At 43.4% G+C, this 17274-nt stretch overlaps 1 protein-coding gene across 6 annotated transcripts in view; it reads left to right on the plus strand.

Annotated features, from left to right (window-relative positions):
• The window catches only part of SANBR (SANT and BTB domain regulator of CSR), a 76699-nt gene extending 75837 nt beyond the window's left edge, over positions 1 to 862 (plus strand). For 3 of the 6 annotated variants that reach the window (XM_061626480.1, XM_061626484.1, XM_061626481.1), the window contains one exon: positions 504 to 861. In XM_061626480.1, the coding sequence (XP_061482464.1) occupies positions 504 to 540 (37 nt within the window). In that variant the 3' untranslated portion in view covers positions 541 to 861. Of the gene's footprint in view, positions 1 to 503 lie in introns of all 6 variants that reach the window. The other 3 variants (XM_061626482.1, XM_061626485.1, XM_061626483.1) reach the window with 2 other exon arrangements.
• Positions 863 to 17274: the final 16412 nt, after the last annotated feature.

The following is a 17274-nucleotide window of genomic DNA, read 5'->3' on the forward strand; positions in this document are numbered from 1 at the left end:
AACAATACATCTTGATAAAATGTTCCTTTGCCAAATGTTTATGGGAAATGGCAAACATCTTTCCTTACAATTAGGGTATCTCTGCACTGGCACAGTATCTCCCAGAATGTTTGGTGAACTGCTAGCGCAGCCTGCATTTCACCCTCAGGGCTGATTTAGGGCTTCACTTAGGGCATTTATCATGGAAACGGTTGGTACCAATGAATTCTTTATGCTAATTGAATGTTTCCTTTGGTCTATCCTAAACTTAACTACCAGTTAGGGGTGGTGTCTTTTGGTTGGGAGGGGGAAGAAGGGGAATCTTATAAAATATTACAATGTTCTGTACTAGTTAATATTGATGTTGATTCACTTGATGACAATGTATAAATGTCTAGGAGTCACTGAGGGTATCATATGAACTGTTTTATAATTAGCAATTAATGCCCATTAATGATGATGATAGTTACTGTGAATGTCTTTTAGTGTAACCACTTTTTAAAACGTGTTTCTCTTAAATCTAGGACTAAAAATCGCTTTGGCCAAGGCCGTCCAACGTAAGAACAAATGCACACACGTCCATCAAACAGAAGCCAAAGCACTTTTCTGCCTCCTTGGACTGCTCTAGACTCCAGAACCTGGGCATGCCTCTTCCTAAAGCTTTTGAGTGACTTATTTATTATTGAATGCCATGTAAATTATTCTCTTTTTAATGAGTGAAAGCAGATTTTTCTTCTATGACTAAGTTGTAAATACACCATTTCTTATACTAAACCAAGTGCATTTCTCCCCCCTTAACAATGGTGCATTTGTAAACCTACAAAACAACTTTAATACCCTCATTTTGTTGAGGGTTGGAAAGAGTGGTGCTAACAAACTGGGTATTTCATATTCATGTGCTACTGAATTTTGCGACTCAATCAAGCCTTGGCCTTTATAGATTGTTTATCTGGCTCCAGTGTGGCCCTTGCTTTTTCTTGCACTCTACTAGTGTGGCTAAGGCAGATCTTGCTTGTGCTGATTTGGTTGTGGGGTGACTCTAAGGAGGCCAATGCCTTTGCCTATTTGATCTAGATTATGTTTACAGTGAACCAGACAGCTAGCTGCTCCTTCCCTCCTTTTGTACCCTTTTATGTCTCCTCATCCTGCGGAGAGCATTTAGCTTGGGGAGAAGCAGCTTCCTTAACACTTTTGTTCCACTTTCTGCTCTAACTTGCTGGCTTTAGCAAAGAGTTTTACCCTCTGTACAGGGAAGGTGGGCATGTTGAGAAATGATTCACACTTTGGCTTTTTAGTGCTAAAGCAAGAAACTAGTCCTGAAAGAGCAATTGGGCATGGGAGAACATTATACTCTCTGCAATCCTTTGTGGGTACAGGTAACCCTTGACGAGCCTGTAACTATCTCCTGTGTTGGGCTGCAATCTGGTGCAGATGGACAATGTGACAACATCCAGTATAGCTCACAATGTATTTCTGCCTGGACCATTTTTAAGGAGTTAATGCTTCCGGTAATCTGCAGCTGATGTAAATACTCTGAAATAGATTTAATTGTACACCTGTCTGAGGAAGTGTGACCAGGGAATAAGCAGAGGGCTAATCAAAATACAATTTAGGAAACCCTACTATGGGTTAGAAGAAGGCTACGTCCAGGCTGTATACTTATCTGCTGTGGCCCCAGCTGAGTGGGCAGTGTGACATCCTTCCCTGGTTCTCCCTGTCATGTTCCCATCTGCTTGTGGCTACTGCCTTTCACTAGGCACCACCAGGAGGGACACCACCAGTCAGGAGCGTCCTTTGTATGGTTTCTCACTCCGCTCTAGCACAGATCTCACAAGATCCCACTGCTAGGCAGCACCACCAGTCACTTCCTATAACCAATACTCCCAGAGACTTTGCCTGAGTCTCTCTCTAGCTGGTTACTTTTGTGACTGCGTGCTTATGCTGTTCCCAACCCCCTTGTATCTTTATATATAAAGCATACAATTCTGGGTTGCTCTGGATACTTGACTTGTTACAATATTTCCCTTCACCGCTGCCACCATTAGATACAGTTTCTGTTCAGCCTTGGTAATTACCTTGCCCTCCCTTCTGGTCTGTATATCCCCAGCCAAGGATCAGGCTTTTGGTAAACCAATAAAAGTATTTATTTGATAACACCAGGAAATAACAAGATTACTTTAGGAATGTTTCACATGGTTTCATATATGGTCACTCTTTATGTTTCTGTTCATATATATACTCTTTAAATATCAGCCAAATACAATCCAAACTTCCCCCAGAACTCTGCCAACCAACCGTCACCAAACGACCTCACTTCAACCAACTCAACAACTTCTCCCCCCCTCATCACTCACAAACCTCCATTTATACCTTCAGCCAGCCAGCTACTCAGCCAATCATCATCCAGCATACTTCAGCTTCTCACCCATGTACTCCCCCTTTCTCTCTCAGTCAATTACCATACATCACCTAATAGACCCGCACTTACCATATTTACAGATGCTTAACCTACAGGAACATCACAGGCAGCACTTCATATGCCAATTAGTTGACTCAGTACTTTTTATTGCCTGTACTGTAGAGTTACTTTGCATCCTGCTCATGATGCATTCGTTTGTTCTATTTTATATTCCATCCAAGAGGGTCCTTGTCTGCATTTTGGCACAGGGGGCTAACTGCTTCCTTCCATTGCTGTAAATGTCACACATTTTGTATGTGTACACCTCTTTACACAAAGTTCATTTTTGCGAGGTGTTTGTGCATGAAGGTCTTGGATTGTCCTTCTGTTCCTAAAGCTCCCTTGATTTTTCAAACTGAGTACAATAAACGACTCCACAACTGAGCTGAAGAAATGGAATCCATCAATCTCTTTTGTTAGTCAGCTAATAATAACTCTTGTATAGGGAGTAGGAGGAAATCCTTTGTGTTCAGTGGAAATACCTTCTTTTTTAACCAGGCAGAAAATGAGTGCAAGAGCTGAACGTTCTAAACTGTGGTCATGGGTCATACTTAGAAAGAGCTACAATATGCTCCTACTCAGGGGTCTCTCTCCCACAGCCCTCCACAAAAGAGTAAGAGAAATATGGCAGAATCACTTAGTGAATTGCTGGTGAAATCTCTGCGGAAAGGGACACCTTCAAATAAACAGTCTCAATTTTCCCCAGGTAGCATGTCATCAGGTGGGTATCAGCGCTGCCTGGTGTCCAAAGGCAGGAATGCACAGGAGTCAAGACTTCAGCTGCTCTTTCCGGCTTGACCCCAGTCCATTCCTGCCTTTGTTCTAGGGGGATCCTTTCATCCTTAGCTCTCTTTTCAGTGAGTCTGTTCCTTGCTGGTTCTGTTAAGATTTCTCTCTGTCTCTCCTTTCCTCATTGTCCGTTTGTCTTTCTCTTGAACTGTGGTCATGGATCATACTTAGAAAAGAGCTACAATGTGCTCCTACTCAGGCATCTCTCTCCCACGCCCCCCCCCCAAAAAAGAATAAGAATTCTTTCTCCATTGGGATCTTTTGCTGGGGGTTCTTAAAGAAAATATTTGAGGACACAAGCTTGAAGCAAACAGGTAGGCCTTTATTCTTTACGAGCATATGCAGGGTCAGCCCCTCAGAAACATCCAGGAGAGACTGCACTGAGGCACTGTGTGCAAGCTGTTTTATAGAGTACAGTTACAGCAAGTGATAGTGATTCACCAATCTTATGAGTTCTTGCCCACATAACATTGCAGTCCCTCCTCTCTCGTTCCAAACCAGTCAGAAAGCATTAGGTAACATAAGAACATAAGAAGAGCCTGCTGGATCAGGCCAGTGGCCCATCTAGTCCAGCATCCTGTTCTCACAGTGGCCAACCAGGTGCCTGGGGGAAGCCCGCAAGCAGGACCCGAGTGCAAGAACACTCTCCCCTCCTGAGGCTTCCGGCAACTGGTTTTCAGAAGCATGCTGCCTCTGACTAGGGTGGCAGAGCACAGCCATCATGGCTAGTAGCCATTGATAGCCCTGTCCTCCATGAATTTGTCTAATCTTCTTTTAAAGCCGTCCAAGCTGGTGGCCATTACTGCATCTTGTGGGAGCAAATTCCATAGTTTAACTATGCGCTGAGTAAAGAAGTACTTCCTTTTGTCTGTCCTGAATCTTCCAACATTCAGCTTCTTTGAATGTCCACGAGTTCTAGTATTATGAGAGAGGGAGAAGAACTTTTTTCTATCCACTTTCTCAATGCCATGCATAATTTTATACACTTCTATCATGTCTCCTCTGACCCGCCTTTTCTCTAAACTAAAAAGCCCCAAATGCTGCAACCTTTTCTCGTAAGGGAGTCGCTCCATCCCCTTGATCATTCTGGTTGCCCTCTTCTGAACCTTTTCCAACTCTATAATATCCTTTTTGAGATGAGGCGACCAGAACTGTACACAGTATTCCAAATGCGGCCGCACCATAGATTTATACAATGGCATTATGATATCGGCTGTTTTATTTTCAATACCTTTCCTAATTATCAATTTTCAATACCTTTCCTAATTATCAATTTTCAATACCTTTCCTAATTATCAATTATCAATACCTTTCCTAATTATCAATTATCAATTTTCAATACCTTTCCTAATTATCGCTAGTAACTCCATGCTGATTCCAAAATTCTGTCCACCTTGTTAATATCTCCATTGTCTTACTGTCTTTTTAAGACTAATGAATTTTGGGACTGGTTGGAACAATTACTATTGTGAATATACTTTCAAGCATACTTGGTACATTCCATATGCCATTGTTTCCTGATCAGTCAGGTTGACCCAGGTACACCTGAAATATTTGGACAACTTCCCTGAGTTAAGTTTGCCTCAACTCAGGGTGTTTGGGAATGTATGAGCACCCCCAGTTCTATTCCTTTGCCATAGGGGTTCTTATGTCCTTATACCTTCTCAGAAATCCCATTCCCTTGCTTATGAAATACATAGCTCAAGAGAGGGAATTATATTTAAAACACTTGAGCTCATTTTGAAGCCACACAGACAAAAGAAAGGACTGGTTAACTCTGGCTAGCTAGTATTTTTCAGCCTCTGAGATATAGAGGAGACAGGCCACCCAGAATACCTTTTCCTTAATAAAAAAAAACACTTAGAAAGTTATAGATATAACGCACTGGATTGTTTTTAAAATCATTATAAAATCTTTCTATTTCCCTTCATTAAACCCTTTGATTATGCTGTAAAGCTCTTTTCCCTCTAGATGGCATTATTGCTATACTCAAGAAATTATTTTCTTGGAACAGAATGGTGTAATTATTAATCATACATTCAAAGGTAAAATGCTTGCTTGAGTTTAAAACAATAGAGTAATCAATCTCTGACAGTCACGCTTTAGCCGAATCTGGCAATAACCCAAGAGTTCACTGTGACCATTTTGTTTGTTTTTCTCTTACCGGCCTGATTGATGCCTATTGGAAACTCAGGGTTCCCTGTGAACCTGAATCAGGGCCCCAACAGGCCTGCAATTAAATGCTTATGATTATAAAACATATACCTTTTAATATCTATGATTATATATGTGTGGATACATAAAATTCCCCATTATATGGCAGAATCACTTGGTGAATTGCCTGTGAAATCTCTGGAGAAGGGGACACCTCTTCAAAGTAACAGTCTCGATTTTTAGGCCACCTTACCTACTTGCATTAAATTTGGATGATTAAAGCAATGGTTTGGTTCACATGTCATATTAAACTGTAATTAAAATAAACTGTGGTTGAATGTGAACAAAAAATGTGCCACTGCATGCTGCTGAAATTGTGGGTGCTTTGATTTTTCCCATTTCCTGCTGCTGCCTCATTACTGAGAAATGAGCCTTAGCCTGGCTTGTTGTGTTGTCCAAACCCAGGCTTGTGGCTTGTTTCTCACTGAAAAGCCACAAATGGAAGCCAAGGTTTGTTTACTGCTTATGGTTTGCTTGGGGATAGAAACGATGAAACCCAGATTTGAACGACACAAGAAGTCGGGTCATGGCTTGTTTCCTGGCAGGAGTGAGGGAGGAGGAAAGCACTTGCAGTTTCAACAGCATGCACCAACATGCTACTCATTCACATTAAAACTGGTTTATTTTAACTTTTAACTTTGGTTTAATGTAACATGTGAACCAGGCTAATGTATGAAAGGTACCTTTTGAAATGTAGCATTAATTCTGGCTTCACTTGCCTTATAGTCTGCAGTGATGTCTCTTCCTATCCCCTCGTTGCACTAAAATTTTCAAAAGAGCTCTTTTAAAAACAATTAAAAAGTACCCATTGACCTCAGCTGGATTCTTAAAATACCTAACTATCACTTAGCCAAGCTACGAATAGGGATCTTGCTTTGTGCGTTGTGCCACAGAGAGAGGAATGTGGGCTCCAGTGGAGGGAACCCTTGCGGTATATCCATTCAGCTCAACCTGGGAAGATATTATTACTATTACTCTTTATTTTTACCCTGCCCTTTTTCCAAAACTGGAAAACTGGCTTACGATTAAAAACTACACATAGGTAAAAAACATACAAAAATATACAATTAAAATCGAATTAAACTATTCGTAACATTAAAACCATAACAGCTATCCTTTTGATAAAACACTTGTAAAGAATGTGAGATGACAAAACTGCCCCCCATCAACAGGCCAGAATACTGCTAAATGCAGCTGCTTGTCAAGCCCTTGTCCACTTCCACCTGGAGAAACCCCAGGACATCCTTCACATCCCTGGCTGATGTATCCATCTCAGAAACTGAAAAACTCTCCAAGTGGTGCTGTACATTGTTAGTGGAAGCCTGCCTAGAAGAAAGAAAGGTATCTAGGACCCCTCCACAAGAATCAATTTATGTCAGCCAGAACTTTTCAGCCTCCAGGCTGTCAAATGGAAGAGCTCTGACTGAGCCCTGCAACGGGTCTCCCTGGGCTGAAAGTCTCCACAGATTCTACACAGCCAAGTTAACGAGGTCCAGGAACCACAGCCTCCTCAGACAGGATGGAGCAACAAGGATCACCTCTGCTTTCCGATGCCATATTATTTAGATTGTGCACTGAATCAGGTGGAAGCACGTAAAGCAAGCTTAGGCCACTCCACAATGTTCATTCCGCGCTATGTCAAGTATGGGTAATGCAAGATTAAAATCTCCAGTCAGGCGTTCTCTGGAGTTGCAAAGGGATCTGCCACCAGCCAACAGTCCCCTGATCTCCATCCTGCTTAACCAGTCTGTCATCAGATTGTCCACTCCAGCCGATGCTGTCTTCAAGGACAGAGGGTGACGTTCCACCTACCTGAAAAGCTTATTGGCTTTGACTGTTAGGGCTCAAGAGTGTGTTCTCCCTACCTGTTCACGTACATCTTTGCTGACATGTCCATATGTATCAGTGGATGGGCACCCTGAATTTCTGAAGCCAAAGACTTCAGGGCTAGATAAATGGCTCACTACTCCAGGACATTGATACTCATCTGGGCCTCCACACTCCACATCCCTTGTGTTCCACTTTCAGTGACAAAAGATGATGATCCACCCATCTGAAGAGTTAGTCAGCTTTCGATAGCAGGGCTCTGGAATGAGTGCCCCCTGATCGTTCACATATGTTTTTGCTGTGGTGTTGTCCATGCATACAAGCAGGTACAAACCCTGGATCTCAGAAACCAAGGACTTCAGACCTAGTCAGTGGCTCTTATTGTGTCCAGTCCTGCCCTCCCTGTTATCGCTCTGCCTTGAGTAGGTAAAGACACAATTATTCATACCCCAAAGTAGCAATACTGTTGTAGGAACTTTGATTTTTCCAGCCCTTGCTATCAATGTCGAGGCATACAGGTAAGCTTCAACCTCCCTGAGGATCTTTATGACCTTAAAAGACCACAGCTGTGGCCTGAATTCCCTGTAACCTGATACAATTACTCTTTCTTGGGTTCTAGCTGCCTCCATAGATACTTGTATTTAATTTTTTTCTCTGCTTGGTACTTTATAGCATAGCCAATAACCAGGTGTGCGTACAAATAAACAGCATTTATTTAAAGAACAGATGTTAATATAAAAACAAGCTCACTCAGTATGTTGCTTTGTTCAAACCTTATGGTTTCAGTACAGCTCTTAACAGTGCTTCATATATATATTTCTCAGCAACCTCCCCAGAGAATTATACTCTTAAGAACCTGCCTAACCTACCCAAATCTACCAACCTTCTTCAAACCTAACTCCTCCCTCTCAGTCTGTTCCCAAAACAAAAACGAGTGCTGACCCAACTGTCTAAAACTGCCCAACTGTCAAAACTTCCTGCACTCACTGCTAAAACATACCATCCCCCATTCACTCAGCCAATCAGCAGCCAGCACACTTGAACATTCTACTCACTCACTTCCCCTCCCACTCTCACTCTACTTACCATTGTACCTGATGATGCTCCTGAGTATCTCTGGGAGTTCTGCTGTTGTTGCTGTCCCCTTGGTTGATACAGAGGCGAACTCAGGAGGATCTGGAAGATTGAAAATCTTAGCCTCTGTTTCAGAAGCATGATGGGCGAAAGGACTAGTAGGGACGATACCAGTGTGTTGTCGATGGTATTACATTTTTCTTGTCCTTGGATTAAATCAGGATCTTCTTTAAGTCTTCATCACCCGCTAGCTTTTAATTTATTTATTTATATATATGAAATGAATCTTTATTGTTCAAAGCCATAGGCTACCACAATTCAACACATGTAAAAGGATATATACTTTTTATTACATTTTAGAATATTACAAATCTTTAAGACAAAATCAATCAAAATACAATCTACACATAAAGATTAGAACTTACTAAATTATATTTGCTGTATCCCCCTAAACTATATCCCTCCCCCCTCCCAGGCAATGTTATATTTTATATGCACTTAAGTACTTTATTATATTTAATATGTTAATAAAACTAGAAAATAAATAGGTATATGAAACCTTATATAAATCAAAGTATTTTATGGTTTAGGCATTCCAACTGGCCTCATATTCTATTGGTGGGAATTGCCCGCTAGCTTCTTCCCATCAGGAGTCTGGAGTTCACATCTGTCTCCTAGCCATGGTATGCATTTCATTAAAATTTCAGAAGACGTGGCTCTAGCTGCAAATTGAGATGCATCCATTGTTACATCAGTGATAAATGCGGCTGTTCTTGAAATTGTAAGCGCAGTCTCTCTCAAGCAGTTAGGATCCTGCAATGGATCATCCAGAATATCATCTGTCCACAGAAGGAATCACGGAAGAGGCAGCCGGACCTACTACTGGCAGATCCACTGCTGGAATACACAACTGATGCATAATATGCTAATCAGACACATGCGTCTTAGTCACCCCAAGACACCACTTCAGAGTAGTTCAGATGCCCTATTCAGCTTTCCAAGCTGTGCTGAAGATATCAGGAAAGGACACAGTAGCTGGCTTGTGGGAAGCAGATGAGAAAACCATCTTAGCTGCCACTCAGGAGTCCAGTGCATGTATGACCTCCCCAATGAGCTGAAGCACCTTCCATGCCTTTAGCAAGAGACGTTGAAAGACATGATGTGAAAAGTCAAGGTTGTGGCTGTATAGCCTCACATTCTTCCCCTGAACCTTCACTCCCCTCCCCAGGAACCATGGGGCTAGTGGGAACTGAAGCAGAAACACTATCATGTTCTCCCCCCCCAAGTGTCTCCTGCACCAGGGTTGTCCACTTGAGAGGAAGGCAAATTAGGAACACAGCCCCCATCACCAAAAACCCCAGGCCAGGGGACAACTGTAGCCTGGACAGCAGAGCAACATCCCTGAGCAGTGTGGGAGGTGCAAGGGGCAGCAGGCACATTGCCGGATCTCTTACTGGGGGGCTTTCTCGAGGGTGGGGGAGAAGGAACAGTTCTTAGCGTAAACAGTATTTCTTCATGGATGACAAGAGTTCTCCAAGTGGGTAGTGCAGCTCCCCCTACAGCTCAGAAACGGGAACGCTTCAGCAACTACTTTGCTCCCTCCCATTTTGTGGAAAAGTAGTAGAGATCAGTCTCAATATAAAAAAATGACACACATCACATGAATAAGAACACGTAACCATACAACAAATGTGTTCGGAACAAGGTCAATTGACTATCAACAAACTTATTGTAGGGAAAGTATCATGGCACTTACTGACTCAGTCCCAGCCACCGGAATATAAAGCAGCACAGAAAAACTCCAAGGGTGGGCCTTGGGAGACCTTTTGTCATCCATGCAGAAATACTGTTTACGATAAGAACAACTCTTGCTTCTCTCATGGATGACAGACTGGGGGGGGGGCAGAACTAAGTGCAGAGGAAGACAGAACCTGTTGTAGAACTCTTGTGTCCAAATGCTGCCTCCACAGAGGCATAGAGATCCATTTTATAGTGCTTTGTAAATGAACTGGGAGTGGACCATGTTGCTGCTCTACAAATATCTACAATTGGAGAGTTCGTAGAAAAAACTGCTGACATTACAGCAGACCTAGTAGAGAGCGCTGTAATATGTAGTGGTGATTGGAGATGTAGGGTTTCATATGGTAAAGAAATGGAAGCCCTGATCAAATGTGCTAGGGTTAAACTTGATACTTTTTTACCCATAGCGGCAGGATGGAATGACACAAAAAGGGAGTTGGATCATCTAAATGGTTTGGTTCTATTAATATATACCTTCAGTGTACATCTTGATGTCTAATGAATGCCACACCTTTTCTTTGGGTGAGAAAGGTTAGGACAGAAAGAAGGTAGAATTACTTTTGCCTGTGGAAGCTCATGTTTACTTTGGGAACAAATGCTGGGTTAGTGCAGAGCCCTATCCTGTCTTTGTGGAAAACAGAGGAGCTTTTCAACAGATCGAGCCTAGAGCTCAGACACACTATGTGTTGTAATAGCCACTAGAAAGATTACTTTAAAGGAAAGGATTCTTAAAGGAAGTGAACCCGTAGGCTCAAAAGGAGGCTTCTGTAAGGCAGAGAGAACAGTATGGAGATTCCAGGTGGGGAATGGTGCTGGTCCGATGCCTGCAGCGAGCTCCCTGAAGAAATCTCTTCAGCATTGGGTGGGAACCAAGATGCTCAGAATCTGATACTTGTAAGATTGAAGAGAAGACTGACGCTTGCCTCTTTGGTGTATTAAGACATAAGACCATCTGTAAACCTTCTTGAAGAAATAATACTTTGGCTATGGTAGCTGATCCGGGAATAATGGCTTGTTTTTTACCCCAGTGAGAGAACACATTCCACATACTCTGATAACTACAAATAGTTGAAAGGCATCTTGTCCTAAATGGTATCCACTACTGCTGATGGAAGGCCCAAGCCCTGCAATCACTTGTGCTCAATCTCCAAGCGGTTAGTTGGATCCACTGTGGGTCTGGATGGAGGAGCGGTGGAGTAGATTCGGACGGGAAGGAAGATGATGAGGTGGTGACATCACGAGTTGAATGACATCTGAGAACCAGGAGTGTCTTGGCCAATAGGGGGCTACTAGTACTACACGTGCTTTCTCTGACCAGATATTTTGAGCACCCTGGGTTAGCAGTGGAGGTGTGGGAAATGCATAAAGTAGTCCTCTTGGCCAAGGAACCGAGAGAGCATTTTTGTCTGGTGGTTTCTATTGAAAGCTGAGGTGGATTTTTGTTTGTTTGTTTGTTTAAGGGAAATGATAATCAGAGAGACAGAGATAACAATGTGGAAGGAAAAAACAGTTAAAGTAGAAAAATGGAAGAACTCAGTGAGGAGAGAAAGGTCACCAACAAGATGTTCTCTGAGCCAAGACAGGAAACGAACTGAGCCTCAACAAGAGAGGAGGAGTAAAGTATTTGCTGAAGCATTCCTGTCTCGGAGCTGTAGGGGGAGCTACACTATCTGCTTGGAGACCTCTGTCATCCATGAGAGAAGAGAAAGGTGGCTTCACAGAACTGTCAAAGGAGGAGAAGGATCTGTAACACCTCCTTCCACTATGCCTGCTAGGCATTTGTAGGCACTCATATGATCCTTGTCCCATGTGCAAGGAGTGTAAGAAGTCTCCTTGATCTATTGAGAAATGTAGCCACACACCCAGTTTAGGAATGTTGGGAATTCTCCCTCCATGGGAAATGGGATCACTTTGAGAAGCACTTCCACCTATTCCTTGGCTGACCTTGCTGGGAGCTGAGGATACTTTGTCATCACTGTGAACAATCATGCCATGTCGAGAACCACTGGAATCATAAATATTGCCCTCCTGGCCAATGCTTATAGATGAAGCCAAAGAAGCCATAGTGAAAGGTTCTCTGCTGTGCATATAACAAAAAAGGCTGGAAACTGCCAAAACATGTTTCAGAGCTGCTGATAACGAAGGCACTGGTACCACCCCTTCAGATGTTTGCAAGGAAACAGATGTAGGGAGCTTACAAGCCAAACCCCCACAGACCACAAAAGCAGTGATCTGAAGGAAAGGGGGAGGGAGTCAGCCCAGTTCTAAAAGGTTGCACGAATTGCCAGGAGGAACAACCTGGCTGCAGCTGGCATTCACCCAAAATGGCAGACTCACAGAAGACAGCACAGCCAGTGAGGACTGCCACGCCCAGTGCATGTTTCCTTTGCTGTTAGCCTCAAAACAGTGGGGTGCACCCTGAACAGCTACAAACCGTGCCTAACTGGCACTAGAAAATGCCTCACCCCAGCCAGCCAATGGGAGAAAAAAGCTAGACCTGTGTGGTAACCAAGGAGGAAAAAAATACGGGGGAAACTAACTTGGGGAGAAAGGAATAATAACCAAATCACCCTACTTTCCCGGCCAAACACACACTAAAGAGAGAGAAGAGACAGACAGGCACAAGATTAGCAAAACTTGCAGAAAAGCACCAACAGGAAGACTCAAAGGGAGAAAGATCTTGAGAACACGAAAGGATCCAATGTACATCAACCACAAGGGCAGAATCGGTCGGGGTGGGGGGACTCCTGGAGAAGAGGCAAAAAGGCGCTAAGAGGAGGGAGTGTTTGGTAGAATCAAACCCTTTTATTCCATCCTCCATGATGACAGGCAGACATTGCATTCACCACTTAAGGCACATATCCTGAGAAACAGGCAACTGAGATGAAAGCTGCTTCTCCTTGCTGACGCAACCAGAAAGTGTATGGGTAAGGGGTGGAGCTGCATGTGTTGATCAAGTGGGCATGTGCAGTTTTCTAACCTGCTAGATTCTGCAGATGCAGCAGGCAAGCAGACTAAAATTCTTCATTTTTCCAGGACAACTGTGGTGTCCCAATGGAAGGCGGGAATTAGGGTTGCCGGGTCAGAAGCATCCCAAACCCTGAAATTTCAGGGGCGGGACAGAGGGGGTACTCCTGAGTGATGTCAGAGGGTGCACCTGAGTGATGTAATAGGGATGGGCCCTAGTGCTGTCATTAAGTGTTATGGCCCCGTCAGAGGACTCCTCAGATGAGGACGACTCGGGAGTAACAGCAGCAGACCCAGGAGCAGCAGGAGACACGGAGGAGCCTCCGGAGAATCCAGCTCCTTCTGCCCCTCAGCTGCAGAGCACCCCAGGGACAGCAGAGGCCCTGCAGCCAGACACAGACAGTGAACAGGATACTCCCCCCTCACCTGCAGAATGTAGACAGCAGAAGGTCAGGCAGAAGAGAGGCAGGCCTGTCTCAAGGCCCAAACGCTGAGGGCTCACACCTGCTGTCCATCCTGCTCTTTATAAGGCACCCCTTGGCTGCAGCTTGTTGCTGACTGCAACGTCAGGCGTGGCTTTGTGTAGACCTAGTTTCCCTGCAGCATCTCTTTGACTGACCTCCTTGGCAATTGATCCCGGACCTCCACTGACCTCGCTTCTGGACTTCTGACTCGGCAAGTACGCTTCGGATAGGCCTGGCAGATTTACAACCTGACAGCTGGCTAAGAACTTTCCTTCCCTGCCAAAGACCCAGGAATTTCCAGCCCCCCTGACACTGCTGATGCAGTGTAGAGCTGACATTAAGCATGATACACTGAGCATCAATCACAGTTGTTTAGAACATACAAGGAAAAAAACATTTCTCTGATTGGAAATTAAAATAGAAATCTTAGCTAAAATATGGAGCCTGGGTAGGGAACATTTAATCTAGCCCATTTGCTTTCAGCAAGAAGGGTTTAAGTGCCCCAGGCCAGGCCAGTCACCAGAAGGCCATTGTAGGAAGAAAGGAGCCTAGTGTGGAGATGTTAGATGGAAACACTCAGGAGTAAAGATGGATGCCCCCCGAAGGCTGCAATTCTAAACACACTTACTAAGGGACTAAGCACCATAGAAGTCAACAAGACGTACTTCTGAGTAGACATAGTATAGATTGTGCTATTGGCAAACCTTGACTAGGGATCCTCTGGAAAGACATCCATATCCAAGCAGGGTTGGCAACCCCCTGCCTGCAGTGCCCTGCCCCTATCTTTTAACATGGCTGCTCCAAAATTCTTAACAGATTTGACCCTTCAGAAACAGGTCTGAGAAATGAGTAAGAGTAAGAAGATTCTCTGCCCTTTCTGTCTACCCTGTGGGCTGCTATAAACTCACTTTGACAGCCAACCCAATTCCAGTGAGCAATAATAGACAGAGAGAAAACACACATGGTTTCATAGACAGCAGCTTGGGAACAACAGTTGTAGACACACTTCCAAATATGTGAATTCTCTTTTACCACTGTTGGGCAAGAAACAAACTGTCATGCAACCGACAAGGTGCATCATCAATGGGTTTAAGGGGGTTGACCTGAGCACATGGAACCACTGCTATTGCTTCTATGGCTGTAACGGAGTGAGGTTAAAGATAAGTGAAATGCAAATAGAAAAAAAAAACAACGCAGAAGGCAGTTACACTTTCCTAAATGCAATACCATACCAACCACAACAAGATTCCTATGAGTAAGGCAGAAAGTCAGCATCCCACAACCAGTCAGGATTCATAACCAAAAACCCAAACTAAAAAAATCCTAGCAGCCCGTCAGCCAAGGTCACAGAAATCCCCATGCAGCACAACCTGACCTGGGGACTGCAGTTAATGCAGAATGCTGCAGCACAATTGCTGACATGAGTGAGCTCCTATCAGCACATAATACCTCTGCTCTGAAATCTGCATTGGTTGCTGATTTGCTACCAGGCCAAGTTCAAGCTGTGCTTTCCATGTTATGGGTGCCACATAGTACAGTACTTGTTCTGCTCTTGTAAGAAATCAGTCCTGTAAAGTGGCAGCACCTATGCTTTGGAACTCCTTGCCTATTGACATTAGGCAGACACCTCTTTTCAGCACCTGCAGTTTTCTTGAGGCAAGCTTCTCCAGGCATGTGGAAGCTATTGTGTTTTTAAATCTGTTTTTAACTCATTGTTGGTTTTATTATTTTGAATGTTTTTAAGTATCTGTCCTTAACCCTTTTGCCAATAATTTTATTGTTTTAATTCTTTCTGTAAACCGCTTTGAGATTTTTTACAATAAAGCAGTATATAAATGTTGTAAATAAAAATACATAAATAAATGTTGGCGTCACTGTGGCCCTTGAGTCTCTTCCCACTTTTTGGAACCAAGGAATCTGCCTTATACTGACTCAGGCCATTTTGTACCATCTCGCTCAGTACTCATGACATGGACTAGCATTGGTGCTCCAGGATTCCAGGCAATATTTTTTTCCAGGAATTGAATTTTGGACCTTGCATGCAAAGCATATGCCCTACCGATGAGCTACAACCCTCCCCATTTAAAAATGTATCTTTTAAAATTGTTCTTTGCAATTCACTCTTGAATGCATATCATACCTAGGGCAAATCCACACCATTCATTTATAGCACATTCAACACACATTTGAAGCACATGAATCCCACCACAGAATCATGGGAATTTTAGTTTGTTAAGGGTGATGAGAACTATAACTGTGAGGGGGAAACTACACTTCCCAGGATTCTTTAGGGGAAGTCATGTGCTTTAAATGTGAGTTGGATGTGCTTTAAATGTTTATTTGATTTCACACTATGGTTGTAGATTATTTTTTCCTCTACATTTTAAGTGTGCCCTTCTTTCTTGGGGTGGTCATGGTTCTCCGTTGTTTTCATCCTGAGGGGAGGATAGGCTGAGTGATGGTGAGTAGCACATGGTCACCCAGTACACTTTATAGCTCATTTCCATTTTGAAAAAATAATTAAAACGATTTACATGCAGGCAAAGTTGATTAAGTAGATCAAGACATTTCTTACATGTTATCTTCTTCCTTGGAAGACTTCCCTCACCTCCAGTGAATCCCATTGTTCGTTAGAAGGAGTCTAAGTTTTTCAAGGTCAGTTGGAAATACACATGCAGATACACGCACACATACACAAAATCACCAGACTTTCAGACCCCTCCTGGGCAGGAGGGGGAGAGAGGAAAAAGTCTTTTAAAAACCGAGGCTTGAACCTAGTGAGAGAAGGAGAAGGGGGGCTGAGGAAGATCAGAGCTCAAAACGTGTACTACGCTCTCAAGGAATGCATCGAAGGACTGCAAGGACAGAACCGGGGAGAGACTCTGGGTCTCGGTGCAAACCTTGATACCAAGAGATTCCTTCCTGGTTTTGGATCAGAGCTCTTCCATATAGCTTCAGCTTTGTTCAACTGCTCACTCTGGGTATAGGATAGGTAATCTCTCCTACCTGTCACTCTTTATAGTAATAGGGTTCTTTAATCTCTTTAAAGTTATGAATGGGTTAGGATATCAATGATTAATGCTGCCACGCACCCAAGTAATTCTGTAATGCTTTTCTACTCTTTCTCTCAATAAAAGAAAGCTTTGCTTTATTTTGGTTTGGACCTGCATTTCTTGGGGAAAATATAGGTACACCATTTAGGCACATTTCAGGGCAAAGCGCTTGTTTTATCCCTAGCAAAAGATCCCCTCCTCTCAAGGAGGTGTGTTTCATGGGACATGAGGGTGGCAAGTTCACACACTCAGGTTCCCAAGAGCACGTGTCATAAGAACTACCCCCTAGTATAACTCATAACCGGTTATATGCCATCTATTTTTAGAGGTATAAAAAGTGTAGGATCATAGATTTGGAGGCGGCCTTGGAAGCCATCTAATCGTGCCATCTCTTTGATGCAGGAAATCAGGAGCTAGGGTATCTTCAACAGGTGGAGGGTTGTAGACCTATTACGTTTTGGTGGGCAGGGTCCCAGCCAGGTCCCTATGTATAACTCAATCCGCATGAAAGCCTGAAGTGTGTTAGCCACTGAGAAGAGTCCTTGTCCTTTTCTGCTGATTGGAGCCAATCAGAGTGAAAGGATGTGAGTCAGCCTCTCAGAAGACTCTTCTCAGTAGCTAACACAGACTCCCCTTTCATGCTCATTGG

The sequence above is a fragment of the Rhineura floridana genome, chromosome 4 (assembly GCF_030035675.1).
Source record: "Rhineura floridana isolate rRhiFlo1 chromosome 4, rRhiFlo1.hap2, whole genome shotgun sequence".
NCBI classification, from domain to species: domain Eukaryota; kingdom Metazoa; phylum Chordata; class Lepidosauria; order Squamata; family Rhineuridae; genus Rhineura; species Rhineura floridana.